The 14,032-nt window shown below is 42.2% G+C and overlaps 1 protein-coding gene across 5 annotated transcripts in view; it reads left to right on the plus strand.

Annotated features, from left to right (window-relative positions):
• The window catches only part of atp2b1a (ATPase plasma membrane Ca2+ transporting 1a), a 45,124-nt gene extending 31,454 nt beyond the window's left edge, over positions 1–13,670 (plus strand). For 2 of the 5 annotated variants that reach the window (XM_056277375.1, XM_056277376.1), the window contains exons 16-22: positions 703–894; positions 5,450–5,663; positions 7,929–8,140; positions 8,780–8,887; positions 9,581–9,769; positions 10,374–10,463; positions 13,075–13,670. In XM_056277375.1, coding sequence (XP_056133350.1) covers positions 703–894; positions 5,450–5,663; positions 7,929–8,140; positions 8,780–8,887; positions 9,581–9,769; positions 10,374–10,463; positions 13,075–13,473 — 1,404 coding nt within the window. In that variant the 3' untranslated portion in view covers positions 13,474–13,670. The remainder of the gene's footprint in view (positions 1–702; positions 895–5,449; positions 5,664–7,928; positions 8,141–8,779; positions 8,888–9,580; positions 9,770–10,373; positions 10,464–13,074) is intronic. The other 3 variants (XM_056277377.1, XM_056277378.1, XM_056277379.1) reach the window with 3 other exon arrangements.
• The last annotated feature ends 362 nt before the right edge of the window (positions 13,671–14,032 follow it).

Raw genomic sequence — 14,032 nt, forward strand, 5'->3', positions numbered from 1 at the left:
TATATATGGCATACCAAACATGTCGTTTTTCAACAGCTAAAGAAATATAAGCGCATTGATGGCTGTAAAAGAGCCAAAAACTAATAATAGATATATAAATGTAATGATTGTTATTATAATAGTCTTACATAGCAAAGCTACAATGGCCATACAAGACATGAATATAGCCTCTTTAACACTAAAATCCTAAGGTTATTTCCACATTCCAAACAAGGTGTGTGTTTTGTTGGTTGTGTGTTTTGCATAGTGTATCAAAACATGCCAAATGTTTGGAGGCTGTAATTCCACATGACCCATTCACACCCACACAATTCCAGAAAAATGACTGTGCCATACCCACTGAATTAAAAAAAAGAGAGAGAATTGGAGAACTGTTTTAACCTCAGATTAACAGTGAATCAGACATTAAAAGAATTACACCAATAAAAAGATTTCCTGTATTGATATTTTATAATCGTTGCTTATTTGGTACAAAAACATCACATTGACTTAACAGAAAGTTTATGAGAATTTTTTTCTACTTAAATCACTGCATACCCAGGATACTAGGATTCCTAGGAATTTGAGCCATGGACCCTTTCAGACCAATGATGATCCCTATAAAAACCCAGGATTCAGTTGGATGTGAAAGTAGTGTATGTTGGATAATATGTTTATATTAGATGAAGCAAAGACCCCTGACCATCTCTTCGTTGTCCCCAGGGTATTGCTGGAACGGATGTAGCCAAGGAGGCATCTGACATCATTTTGACAGATGATAACTTCTCCAGCATAGTCAAGGCTGTGATGTGGGGACGCAATGTGTATGACAGCATCTCCAAGTTCCTCCAGTTTCAGCTCACAGTAAATGTGGTGGCTGTCATTGTAGCCTTCACTGGAGCCTGCATCACACAGGTGAGCGCCACATAGTCGTTGACTTGTGTGAAAAAGCATCGTCAGTTTTGTCTTGATGCATGCTCAGTAATCCAGGTAAGGAAATACCAGAAAGTTGAATCAATTCATCTGGACACAATATTGTGTCCAGATGAACTGATTCAACTTTCTGGTATTGTCAGTTTTGGTATTGTTCGTCTGAGTGGGCCCACCTTAAGCCAAGCAAAGATTTCTTCGACTTGACATTGGATCCAGATAATCACCTTGATTCAATTTCAGACACTGATTTTCTTTGACATTGATTTGTTTGACAGAAAAGACAGATTGCCTATTTTTAGTTGTCATGCATCATATAAACCCTTGTGTTGATTTCTTCTGATTTAGGATTTTGATTTCTAGGAAGTGGTTTTGAGTTTTTCTCTTTGAATGTGGCGAAGCTGGTGTGTTGACATGAAATTTTATGGGTACTTGTTTATGATAATGAGTCGATATAGCGTCTGATGAACAGGACAAGTGGATTGTTTACTGTTAACCATTATGCTATTTTAGAACCAGTTTACTTGTGTTGTCGCAGTATATTAAGCACCATTCATTCCTCTGTATCTGACCCCATGATCACTGTGACTGCAACTAAATTAGTGCTCATCCAGCCAAGAAATAATTGAAAATTACGGCTGCGCAGACCAGAACAAATGCTATTTACAGCTCCCTTCTGTATATTGAATATTGCCACAATCATGGCATAATGAGCAGCTAGTGTGACTTCAGGTCATAGACCAGAATCTGCTCTCTTTCTGATGTCTGTCTTGCATACATCTTTGATTTATATAAGAAACAACTGGTGGAAATGTAGTCTAACTCACTTGACTAGGCCTACATCCTGTAATTTTAAGTCCTCAGGGAGAGAAAGCAGAGAGAACAGGAATGATGTGTCCTCTCTAGCTGCAATTGGAAACCCAGTTTTTTTTTCCTACCATGTTGGTAGTCGCTTTTATAAACTAAAAGAACAATGCCGCAGTGAGTCATCAGCTGCATTTGCGAGCACTTAAGTACCGTGTCATTCTGGTGCACTGTGTGGGCTGGTCGAAGCCTTGTGCGCTCAAGAATGATCCACATTCCATCTGTATTTCGAGGCTGTGACAGATTATGCATTTGCTCGTCTTGATTTTTGGTGGCCGATAACTAGTGCCAATTCCAGCAGAATCTGCTGACTGATATATGTTGCAGTGTGGATTTTCCATCCACTAAACCCCCCCCCCCCCACCCCGCCAACATTTCCAAGAATGTGACCGTTTAAAGTGATGTGAAAAACTTTCAAATGTGCTTTAGGTTGAAAAGGCCTAATTAAGCTTTTTAAGCAAAGCAGTTAAGCTATTGAAATCTAGTTTCAAGACATTGTAGAAAATCAAACTGTCGTCACTGTTGTTTGTCGCTGTACTAAACAGGCAAGCAAAAAGATGGTTGTGATGTAGTAGGCATGCGTAGGGGTGGTGCTAAAATTAATCACGACTTGTTACTTTGACGGTTGCGGATTGTAAAAATTCAGTCTATTTTTTAATTGTCATTTGTTTTCATGTTTACTGATATTAGTATGTTAACACCACCAGGGCGCCACACTAATTATTCCTACTAGGAGCACAGGTGCTCCTCAAAGAAAAAGTTTATTTATTTATTTATTGGATTTTCCCCCTTTTTCTCCCCAATTATATCCGGCCAATTACCCCACTCTTCCGAGTCCGGTCTCTTATCCACCCCCTCTGCTGCTGATCCGGGGAGGGTTGCAGACTACCACATGCCTCCTCCGATACATGTGGGGTCACCAGCCGATTCTTTTCACCTGACAGTGAAGAATTTCACCAGGGGGATGTAGTGCGTGGGAGGATCACGCAATTCCCCTAGTCCCCCCCCGAACAGGTGCCCTGACCGACTAGAGGAGGCGCTAGTGCAGCGACCAGGACACATACCCACATCTGACTTCTCACCCGCAGACACGGCCAATTGTGTCTGTAGGGACGCCCAACCAAGCTGGAGGTAACCTGGGGATTCGAACTGGCGATCCCCGTGTTGGTAGGCTATGGAATAGACCGCTATGCCACCCAGACGCCCCCTTAATGAAATTTTTAGGAGCACCAGCAAATTTAGTGTATCACTTAACACATAAGTTTGTTTTTGTTTTTTCTCCATTTCATTACTAGCTTTTTTTTTTTGGAAGAGTAATTACATTCACTGTTTCAGCCTGTCTCCACCGACTGCATCAATTTGAAAAATGCTTTGAGGGGGGAGTGAGGATCCAGTTCAAGGATTCAAAGGTGTATTTGTCACTGTCACATACTTGATGTACGAGTACAATAAGAAATGAAATGCTTTGAAACTGCAAAAAGAGGTAGAACAACAAGTAAAAAGGAATATAATAAAATTCAACAAGTGAAAAATCGGAGTATACAAAGGTTTACTCTGATATATATGTATATATATATATATATATATATATATATATATATATAATCCAGTGAATCAAGTAACTAATACAAGGATTATTTTGCTCCTTATTTGTTGAGCACTTTCCCTACCGTTGAGTGTTCCTTTTAACAAAGTTTTATATATATATATATATATATATATATATATATATATATATATATATATATATATATATATATATATATACATACATTAGCAGCTGATATATTAGCAGTATGTCCTGCTAAGGGACCATTCGAAGACACACCGAGTGGTCCATTAGCAGCTGATGAATGCGTGACGCACGAAACAGGCCTGTACTGCTATGCATTCAAACTTTTTTTCCTGCATCTGTGTTGATATATATATATATATATCACACACACACAAATGTGCGAATAGTGTGTTTGAAGAAAAGTGTCAGAGGAAAGTGACAGTAGGGAGGAGGGATGTGTGTGTCCTTGTTATCGGGGAGCGTATCTGCGCCCACCTCATTCCAGAAAAGTTAAATGACAGCATGGGTTTTTTTGTTTGGTTTTTGTTTTGTTTTGTTTCATTATGTATAAGGCATACAAACACATTTACAGCTGAAAATAAAACATGATTCAGAGTTTAATTACTTTTTATGTTTTGTATTCAAATGGACTGACAGTGCTCTTAAAATGCAGCCAGTTAAAATTCATTAGAAGTTAAAACTGGACACTAATATTAGCCTGGGCAGTGCAGCTTAAGTGAACAAGATTTACCATTTTTACACAGACTTGATATTGATTTTTTTTAACATGGTCTCCGTCAACAATCAAGTTAACCACTTCATGTGCAGGTGATGCAATATTCATGTTGATTTATGTTGTATTTGTACAACATTTTGATCTTAATACTGGACAAATAGAAAGTCATGCATACACACACATGCACACACAGAATTCCCAAAGGGGAAGTGATGTAATGTTAAGGATTTATCTCAAGCCTGAAGACGTGAGACTCGGGCTGGTTCTGGACACAACAGTAACACCTGAGTGAGTCCTCTGATCAGTGACGTCTCACCTCTGTATTATTTGACTTGCTTGTCTGCATATGCAGGACATTTTCCGCTACTTCACAGAACACCTCATCTTTCGCCACATCATGCCCTAACCATTGCCGTCCTTCTGGCCAGTGAGGCTGAAACTCATATTCTGTCTCTCTCTCTCCCTCATCTTCTCCTTTCATGCGTTTCTTTCTCTGCCCCCCCCCCCCCCCCCCGGCATCTGGCCAGCAGAAGAAACAGCTTGGTGTGTGTAAACGGAAAGCTAGCTAACCAGATACCAAGGGTACTAATTCATGAATTGTGTCTGCTCCTCGTGAATATACTCAGTGAGCGAGAAAGTGTGTCTGTTGTGTCTCGTGGAACAGAATTGTCAGCGTTCTGCATGCTTCATTGCAAAAGACATTTCTCGAAAAAGACTGTCATACTGTCATATATAATTTCACAGTTGATAAAATCATTTTTTGTTTTCACTGGCAAAGCAGTTGTTTGAAAATCGATAATTACTGGTCTGGAGGTCTGAGAAAACATTGTCAGGCCAGTGGGCAAATGGCGATGTCGCACCCTGTTTTGTCAGGATTTTTAAGTGCTTTGATTTACTTTTTGGCTTTCAGCCATTCAGTATGTCCCCTCCTAATGCCAGTGACATGTTAGTTGTAAAAAGACTTAATTTTCTGCCTTGTTTCAATCAACGTTGGCCGCATAATCATGGCATACTCTATCCTCTATCACCACGAAGGTCACTACAAAGAAACTTTAGGAATTCACTCTGTATTGCAGTAATTTAATGATTCTGCCATCTCACATATAGCCTCAAATGTCATGTCCAAATATATTTCCCAGTACCTAGAATATTATGAGCGATAAACTTGAATTAATTTGCTAAGGAGTCATTATAAAACTACTCTTTTTCTAAAGCAGCCTAATGACTGTTTGACTTATGACTCTAATTGGAGCGTTGCTGATAAATGTAGATAGATTCAGGCCATGTGTGAGCTGTTTGGCATTGTGCTGATGTTATCCTTAATTTGTTAACTTCCCTTTCCCTCTTGCCCCTACTCCGCTTTATCGCTGTCTCTCTACCTCCAGGATTCTCCATTGAAAGCAGTCCAGATGTTGTGGGTCAATTTGATCATGGACACCTTTGCTTCCCTGGCACTGGCCACAGAACCCCCAACTGAGGCCCTGCTGCTGAGGAAGCCCTACGGCCGCAACAAGCCCCTCATATCTCGCACCATGATGAAGAACATCCTGGGTCAGGGAGTTTACCAGCTAGCCATCATCTTCACATTGCTCTTTGCTGGTAAGAAGCAAAGCTACAGCAAGTGTGTCTGTTAGATGTGGGTGTCTTGTGTGTCAGAGGGCAAATAATTTGATTTTTGCATTGGAAGTTGAATGTGTGATGTCTCTTTCTGTGTGGGGAGAGGTATCTATGTTTCCTGGATGAACTCATTGTAAACCTGTTTTAAAAACACAAGTGCCCCCTCACACCCAGCCATAACATCTTTCTTATTACAACCATGACCTGGAAAACCCAAGGGTTTAAAGGGAAATTTCACAGATGGTTTTGTGTGTGTCCCACACTGATGAATAATGTAGTGGACTGACGCAATAAAGACCTCACTGTGTACTCGATTGACAGAGAAATCAGTGTTGTCCCTGCTCAGTCTTTCCCACAGCACCTACATGTACCAGAATGCATTGCATTGCACTCTATCGTTGTCCATAAAATCCTCAGCGCTAGTGTTGTGGGGCTGCTTTTACACGGAAACGGAAACATTGCTTAGTCAGGAGGAGATGCATTTTTTTGAACAGTGTGTTTAGGGTAGATTAGAGTATTAGAAACCCTGCTAGGCTGTTGGTTTTTCTGGCCACCAACTGATGTCACGATGTCACTTGGCGGCCGGAAAAAAAACCGTTTCACTGCCGCTCCAGAGATGCAGAAACGATCAGGGACAACTGTAAGTGTTTTTCATGTGCTATCCCTGTCGCAGATAGTCAGAGATAAGGTTGAAAATCAATGCATTTTACCTTTAATTGTGGCATGGGTGCCAGCAACAAACACAAAAAGTGAGAATGGCTTGCTGGGCATTTTCATTTGAGGTTCGACACAAGATCTGAACTATCAATGCTGCTGCCCCTGGGAAAGGAGCATAGATAAAAATAATAAAAAAAATATATATGTGTGTGTGTGTGTGTGTGTGTGTGTGTGTGTGTGTATATATATATATATATATATATATATATTTTTTTTTTTTGCCTTTTCTACCCATTACTCCCCCACACCAAACAGTGGTAGACACCCCACCACACCGAGATAACACAACACATATAAACATAAAATAATGTATAACACAATACAACTGCATCAGCACCAAGGAAAAAAACCGTGCTGTTTTTTAGTAAATGCCTGACAGCACTTCTGCCTTAACTTCTATCAAGTAAAGAGGAGGCAGAGCTGGAGGAGGTGGAGGCTACTATGGCTGCTCTTTGGCTCGCAGCAGGATCCCACGTCCACATCGACCTGCTGTTGAGCTGTAATTGGGCAGCAGTCTACATCATTCGAGGAAACACGCTTTCATTTTCAAATGAAACTGTGTTTTTTATCCAGAATGTACAACTAATCTCATTGCTACTCCAGAAATAAAGGCTGATAAACCATCGTAGGCCTTTCCCATTGGTGCATGTGCTCCTAAAATTTTGACAAATTTAGCGGGACAAAGTAATATAAAGACACAACTTGGAAATGCTCCTGCTTGCCCCTGCTCCTGGCTGTGTCAGCAACCAGTAGCATTGGGCCTATAATAATGAATGGGTAGCAGACACTGAATAGTGCTACCCTAAAGCGCCAGCTTGAATGGACTGCAGTGAAATGGGCTCGCTATGATGCAGCGAGGAGTTCGACTCTCAGACATCTAACAGAGACACACCATAGAAATATCTGATGACCTTTAAAAAGGCTACATTTCTTCTGTTATCGGTGCTTGTGTTTGACCATTCCCACTCGCACATCTATTTATAGGAGCAAGTGGGAATAGACTGTTAACACCGTCAAGCTCGGCGAGTGTGTCAGTAACAGGGTTTTCCTTCTCACTGCGACCCGTTTACTCCGTAGCGACAACACATATCTGCTATTTTGAGATCCCATGTCAAAGAGAAGTCTGCTTGTGTGATTGATAAATGTTCTGATTATAATCCTAATACCGACAGCTCCTGACCTATTTTAGAATACCCTACTTGAGAGAGGTGGTGGAGCCGAAGCATTTAGAAGGGTTGGAACTGGCTCACACTATTGGAGGAGAGATATTCTCTAACTGAAAAAACAAAAACTTATCCATTCTGTTAGAGCAATAACAAACCAAATGGGGACTGAATAGATTAGACGTCTTGCTGTCTTTAGAACTCTTGAGAGGACTGTAGACTAGATGGAGGCTAGATGGAGGTGAAAAACTAAAGGTGCAATGTGGGATTTTCATGGAATTGCGCGATGAGAAGATTCTCTGTTTGAGGTGATGAAAGGCTAATATGGAAAATGTGAATTCATTGTGTCTTTCTTGGCGTCCTGCAGGTGAAAAGATGTTTGACATTGACAGCGGCAGAAACGCCCCCCTTCATGCCCTGCCCTCCGAACACTACACCATCGTCTTCAATACCTTCGTCATGATGCAGCTGTTTAATGAAATCAACGCCCGCAAGATCCATGGCGAGAGGAATGTCTTTGATGGCATCTTCAATAACCTTATCTTCTGTACCATTGTCTTCGGCACCTTCATCATCCAGGTAAAGAAATTCAGAGGCTGATACGGCTAACTGTTTTTGTGCGTGTTTTTATGTGACCCTACACAAGAAGTTAGTCATTTACTATGTGTAATTATATGTTTCAGTACAAAAGAAGAGAATGACTAAGTAATTTCTCTGTAACCTCAACAAAAAAAAACCCCATTGTGAGTGTTAAGATTCACTTTACAAGAATGTGGATCTTAGCAGTTGATCTATATCCTGTTAACAGATTAAATATAGTTGTGTGTAATAAGTTTGCTGCTAGCCTCCACATCAGTCGTTGCATTTCTTTCTCAAATGGAAGAACAAGCCTGTTTTCACCAGCTGTGTTTGATGACTGTCTGGTACACTTGGTTTCCTTTTTTTTCCCCCACCATGTTTCATAGAAACCACAGCACCTTTTCCATAGAAACTCATTTGACAGCGTAACCTTGATTTTGGTTTTACCCTGCCCTGCTGTGGTAAAGAGCATCACATTAACCTAAAGCAAGTATGACTTGAAACAGAATGACTTCATTGTAGACTATGGAAGATGTTTTTTTTTTCCCCAAGTGGTATTAAACTTCTCTTTTTTTTACCTTGAAGCTAAAGGAGTTCATTCTTTAAATAACCAAATACCCTGTCCTCCTGCCCCTTAAGATTGTCATAGTGCAGTTTGGAGGGAAGCCGTTCAGCTGCGTGGCCCTGAGCATTGACCAGTGGCTGTGGTGTACTTTCCTGGGTTTTGGCAGTCTACTGTGGGGACAGGTATGATTTGAGAACAGACAGAAAAACTACGCCGTCCTTTCATCGATAACCGAAATGTAATGTAACACTGCCCCCGTGTGTTGGACTGGTCAACCTGCAGTTGACCAAGGCGGCACACGTTGCCACTGTGTTATGTATAGAGACATTAAGTGTCAAGGGGCTGCTTGGAAAAAAATCCTCGTGTCTGAGGGGCTTTTTTAAAAGTTATTATTAAAATTAGAATAATTTACTTATCCAGGAATCCATTCATAATTTTTCTTACAGTGGCATTATGTTACGTAACCACTAGAATGTGTCATTATAAGTTGTTTTGGGATTCAACTTTAAGGCATAAAGTGATATTCCACTTTGATTTAAGCTTTCTTTCATTGCACACACCTCCTAAAGGGTTTTATTAACGTTGAGCTAATTTAAATCGGCCACTCTGGGGACTCTTAATCAACATAAATTCATTCTCATTTTAAAATAATCTTGAAACGTCTAGCATCCTTCATACTTCCGATATTAAGTCAGTTACACACATGCACACACACACACACACACACACACACACACACACACACACACACACACACTAGAGCAGCTAATACATTAGCATCAACATTACGGACTCCTGTACTACAAGTGTTCTATGTTCTATCAAGGGGAAATATGGTTTCAAGGAGGGATTCTAACCCCCTACCCTTCATCCAGGTAATCTCCTCAATCCCCACAAGTCGTCTGAAGTTCCTGAAGACAGCGGGCCATGGCACCCAGAAAGAAGAGATTCCTGACGAGGAGCTGGAAGACATGGAGGACATGGAGGAGATCGACCACGCTGAGCGTGAGCTCCGCCGGGGGCAGATTCTCTGGTTCCGGGGCCTCAATCGGATCCAGACCCAGGTAACATTCTCTAGACCTACCCACGCACCACTGAACACCACATACACCCACCAGCAAGGGAATCAAAAGCCATAAACCTGCTTTAACTCTCTTTACTGCTCCTCCATCTTAAAATCTTTTTTTCTGTTCTCTCTTTCCACGTCCTTAAAGAATGACATGTGCCTGAAAAAAAAAGAGAAAAAAACTTTTCTCCTATTTTCTCTGTTTTGCTTTTAAGCTTGAGCAGGTTCCTATGCCTATTCCCCACTCAATCTGAACCTGTCGTCTAAAAACGTGAACATTTTGAAGGTACTGATGAGAATCACCATATAGCAGATGAAAAGTTGGCATGGCTATGGTAGAAGGTGTGGAAGGATTGGGCAGAGAAGGGAGTGAAAGTGAAGTTGCCCTTGGGACTTGGAGCTCTTTACAATCAGTGCCTTTAAAACCCCACCCACCCCTTTTTCCCCCACTCTTAACTACTACACCTAAATCCAGTCTTTTAAGTGAGGGTTTTCTGTAAATATTGGTGTCTTGCCTTTTCTATATTTTCCTCTCTCTCCTGGCTGTGTTTTTTCTTATTTCCTCTGGGCTTTCTCCTGTCACGCTGTCTGATTCTTTGCAGATGGATGTAGTGAGTGCGTTCCAGAGTGGAACTTCCTTTCAGGGGGCTCTAAGGCGACAGGCCTCCAACTCCAGCCAACAACAGCACGATGTAACCAATGTTTCTAGCCCTACACATGTAGCCTTTTCTACTACTACCACTACTGCCACTGCCGCCAACTCCGCTTCTGCCACTGTGGGGTGTGAGTGCGTGTTCTCCTCTAATGCATGAGATTTTTTATTTATTCTGTTCTTCTAACATCTTCCTCTTCCACTCTTCTCACCTAACGTTGACACGTTGACTCTCTCATGCTATTTCTCCTAATGCCCTCCCCTTCTTCTTCTTCTTCTTCAAAAAAAAAGCCACAAAAAATACATTTTCCATATTGCTTTGATAACACTGTCGTATATCTATGTACTCTGTAACCAGGTGGCTATGGCGTCAAGGTTATTTCTGTGTCATCCTGTTTTCTGTTCTGCTTCTGCTTTGGTCTCTGAAAAAGTGGAAGATGGTATTTGTACTGGGAAGGAGATGGGGAGGGTGTTTTACTGTTATCACTACACCTGTATTGACAGTCACCAGGTTTGTCTGCAGCTATCTCGGTCTGCGCTGTGCCCCCTAAAGCGCTCATGGGTCTGTGTCGCAGCTCTCTAGCCCGGTAAATGTTTTGAGTATATGCCCATGATCACGGTCCAAAACATAAGATTGGTCACAGCACGGTCCTCTGTGTAAATAACCTGGCACAGATGTCAGTGGCTCTCTTGTATGTTAATAACCTCGTCCTTTTCAGCAGTGTCCATTTCTGTGTCTTTGAGGATTGCTAGTTCAAGGAGCAGTGGGAGAGTTGTTCAGGCTGTGGAAGGGAGCTTTTCCTACCCAGCATTCACACCCAGCAACTGCCGCCATGTTTGTTTGTTTGAGGGTGTGCATTGGGGTGTCGTCCCCTGAATGCCAACGCTGTAGTAGGGGGCAGTGCCCCCATCGAATGAACCACATCCTTCAAGGCTTACTCCTGACTTGGCACTTGCGAAGACCGTGTGTGTGTGTGTGTGTGTGTGTGTGTGTGTGTGTGTGCATGAGAGATTGAGAAAATGAATTTAAACCTGTTCTCTTTCAGAACTTCCTGGACAGGACATCTGACTAGCTGTGGTTTTAAATATCTAACAAATGACTCGCAGAAGCGTGATGGAATAAGTGACGGCATCCTTGAATGTAACCATTGTGGATCTTTCCCAGAATGATACACAATGATTAATTAACAGCAGATCAATTTGTTTTTTAGCTGTTCTTTATATATATATATATATATATATATATATATATATACATATATATACATACATACATACATTTTTTCTTTTCTTTTTTTTTTCCTTTTTGTTGGACAAATCGTCAGATGTTTGACTGCAGTTATACACTTGTGTTTTTCTCATAGGTCAGATGTCCTGAGATGTTCCTGAACTTCCTTTCCTGGGAATCGGCTTTCGTCCAACTTAACTCTTTCACAGTTTTTTTTCAGGTGCTTGGTTGTTGAAAAGACCTGTTGATGAGGACTAAAAAGTGTCTGTACCAACTTGTTTTTGAAGCATTTTTTAATCTGAGTACTCGTTGTCAGAATGTATCCACCTGCAGTTGCCAAAATGACCCAAACAGAGCTGAATACCACTGACCCCAACGTATTCTTCCTTAGATTCTGTGAAATGTGTCATGGGCTATACTCAAAGGTTTACTTCTGTTGAACACAAGGTAGCGCCGCGCTCTGCATGGGTTCCAAGTCTCTAGTCTCGTTTGTGAGTTTTTTCCCCTCTGTGCTGTTTTTGACATGTATACCAGCTTGTACACATGCTTGGCTGCTGCGGCTTTTCGTTTCTCCCTCCAAAAACATAAACTAAAATTATCCCCATCTCTTTCTCTCTCCCCCTGTCTCTTTCTGTCACTCTCTCTCTCTGACTTGTTCTTTTTCACTCTTCCATACATTTTTCTCCTCTCTTTGACTGTCTCTGCCTTTCTTTTTTCTATCCTTCTCTCTCGCTCTCTCTCTCTCGCTCTCTCTCTCTCTCTCTCTCTCTCTCTCTCTCTCTCTCTCTCTCTCTCTCTCTCTTGCATGTCGACCTCAGGTAACCTCTCTGTGTCCAGCCTCTGTCCTCCCTTTGGATCTGTTCTTCATCTAAAGAACATCATCCCTCTTATCTCTCAGTTTCTCTCTGCACTTTGATTAATTGGGTACTGGCCTCTGTCAAGTGAATTTTGTTGCATACCACTACTTATCTAAAACCATGTATTGTGTAAAATTTGACAATGATATGTACCTTCTCTGAGACATTGGTTGTGTCTTGAATGTAGCCCTATGCAAGTTACAGTATGTGGTTAATCTTTCTGGGCTAGTTCCCCCCAGTAAGCACCGAGTGCTTGGTTGCAATCTAATGAAGACTTTTATTAACAGCAAGCATCAGGTTTGACTGGCATCACATTCAGGAAACTTACTTGTTAGACAGCTCTGCAACTTGCACGCCTCTCTGAGAGTCCCCACCTCACAACGGGTTTTTTTTTTAATGCCCCTCCAAACTCACCCTCTATTGACCCAATAAAACCGATACCCTTGATCTCATCTCTTGTGTTTACCTGCTGTTTAGACTACAGACTATGCCACAGGATGTTGAAGCTGAATGAGACTGACCATATGCCTATCCCCCTCCCCCTGTCCCTTCTCCTTTCCCTCCAGATTCGGGTGGTGAATGCATTCCGCAGCTCCATCTCCCTCTATGAGGGGCTGGAGAAGCCCGAGTCGCGAACGTCCATCCATAACTTCATGACCCACCCAGAGTTCAGGATAGAGGACTCTGAGCCCCACATCCCCCTCATAGATGACACTGACGCCGAGGACGACGCCCCTACCAAGCGCAACTCCGCCAGCCCCCGAAATGCCACGCCGACCCCTCCTTCACCCGGCACTGCCGCCCCTACCATGCCGGCCTCCCCCTCCCTCACGCCGGTCTCGCCCTCCCCTAACCAGAACAATAACGCCGTGGAGAGCGGCAACCACCTCCTCCCAGAGGGCAACAAGTCAGGAACCCCCTCGGCCCCCGGGAGCCCCCTACACAGCCTGGAGACCTCTCTCTGATCTGACCCCTGCCCCACAATAATAACACCGCACCACTTTCTACCTGCCACCAAGGAGCTCGCCTCAGACGACGAATGAACACATCCACAATGAGAGGAGAGACGGGAGGCTTGGAGGAGATCGCAAGTCTCTGTTAGCTTAGCTTGGGCTGGACTTAAACAAGAGCAAACATTCATAAGAATGTAGGGTTTGGTGTGGATGTTCTCTCTCTCTCTCTCTCTCTCTCTCTCTCTCTCTCTCTCTCTCTCTCTCTCTCTCTCTCTCTCTGTCCCATTTTTCTTAAATCCCCCTCTGCAATTCAAAGACTGTCTCCACCCCTCCCTCCCTGGTAACCTCTGTTTTTCTTGGTAAATGAGGGGTGATTATAAACTCAGATTGAAAGTGACCTGTTTTATTATTATTATTATTATTATTATTGTTATTTTAATGGGGGAGGACAGTCCTCCCAGCTTGAAGATCGGCTGTAAGAAATTGAAAGAACCTTCTCTTTTATCAGAATGGTGTTGTATATTTATCTCTTTGGCCCTTGCTCATTCAAAACTGATTTCTGCTCCATTGG

The sequence above is a fragment of the Lampris incognitus genome, chromosome 3 (assembly GCF_029633865.1).
Source record: "Lampris incognitus isolate fLamInc1 chromosome 3, fLamInc1.hap2, whole genome shotgun sequence".
Lineage (NCBI taxonomy): Eukaryota > Metazoa > Chordata > Actinopteri > Lampriformes > Lampridae > Lampris > Lampris incognitus.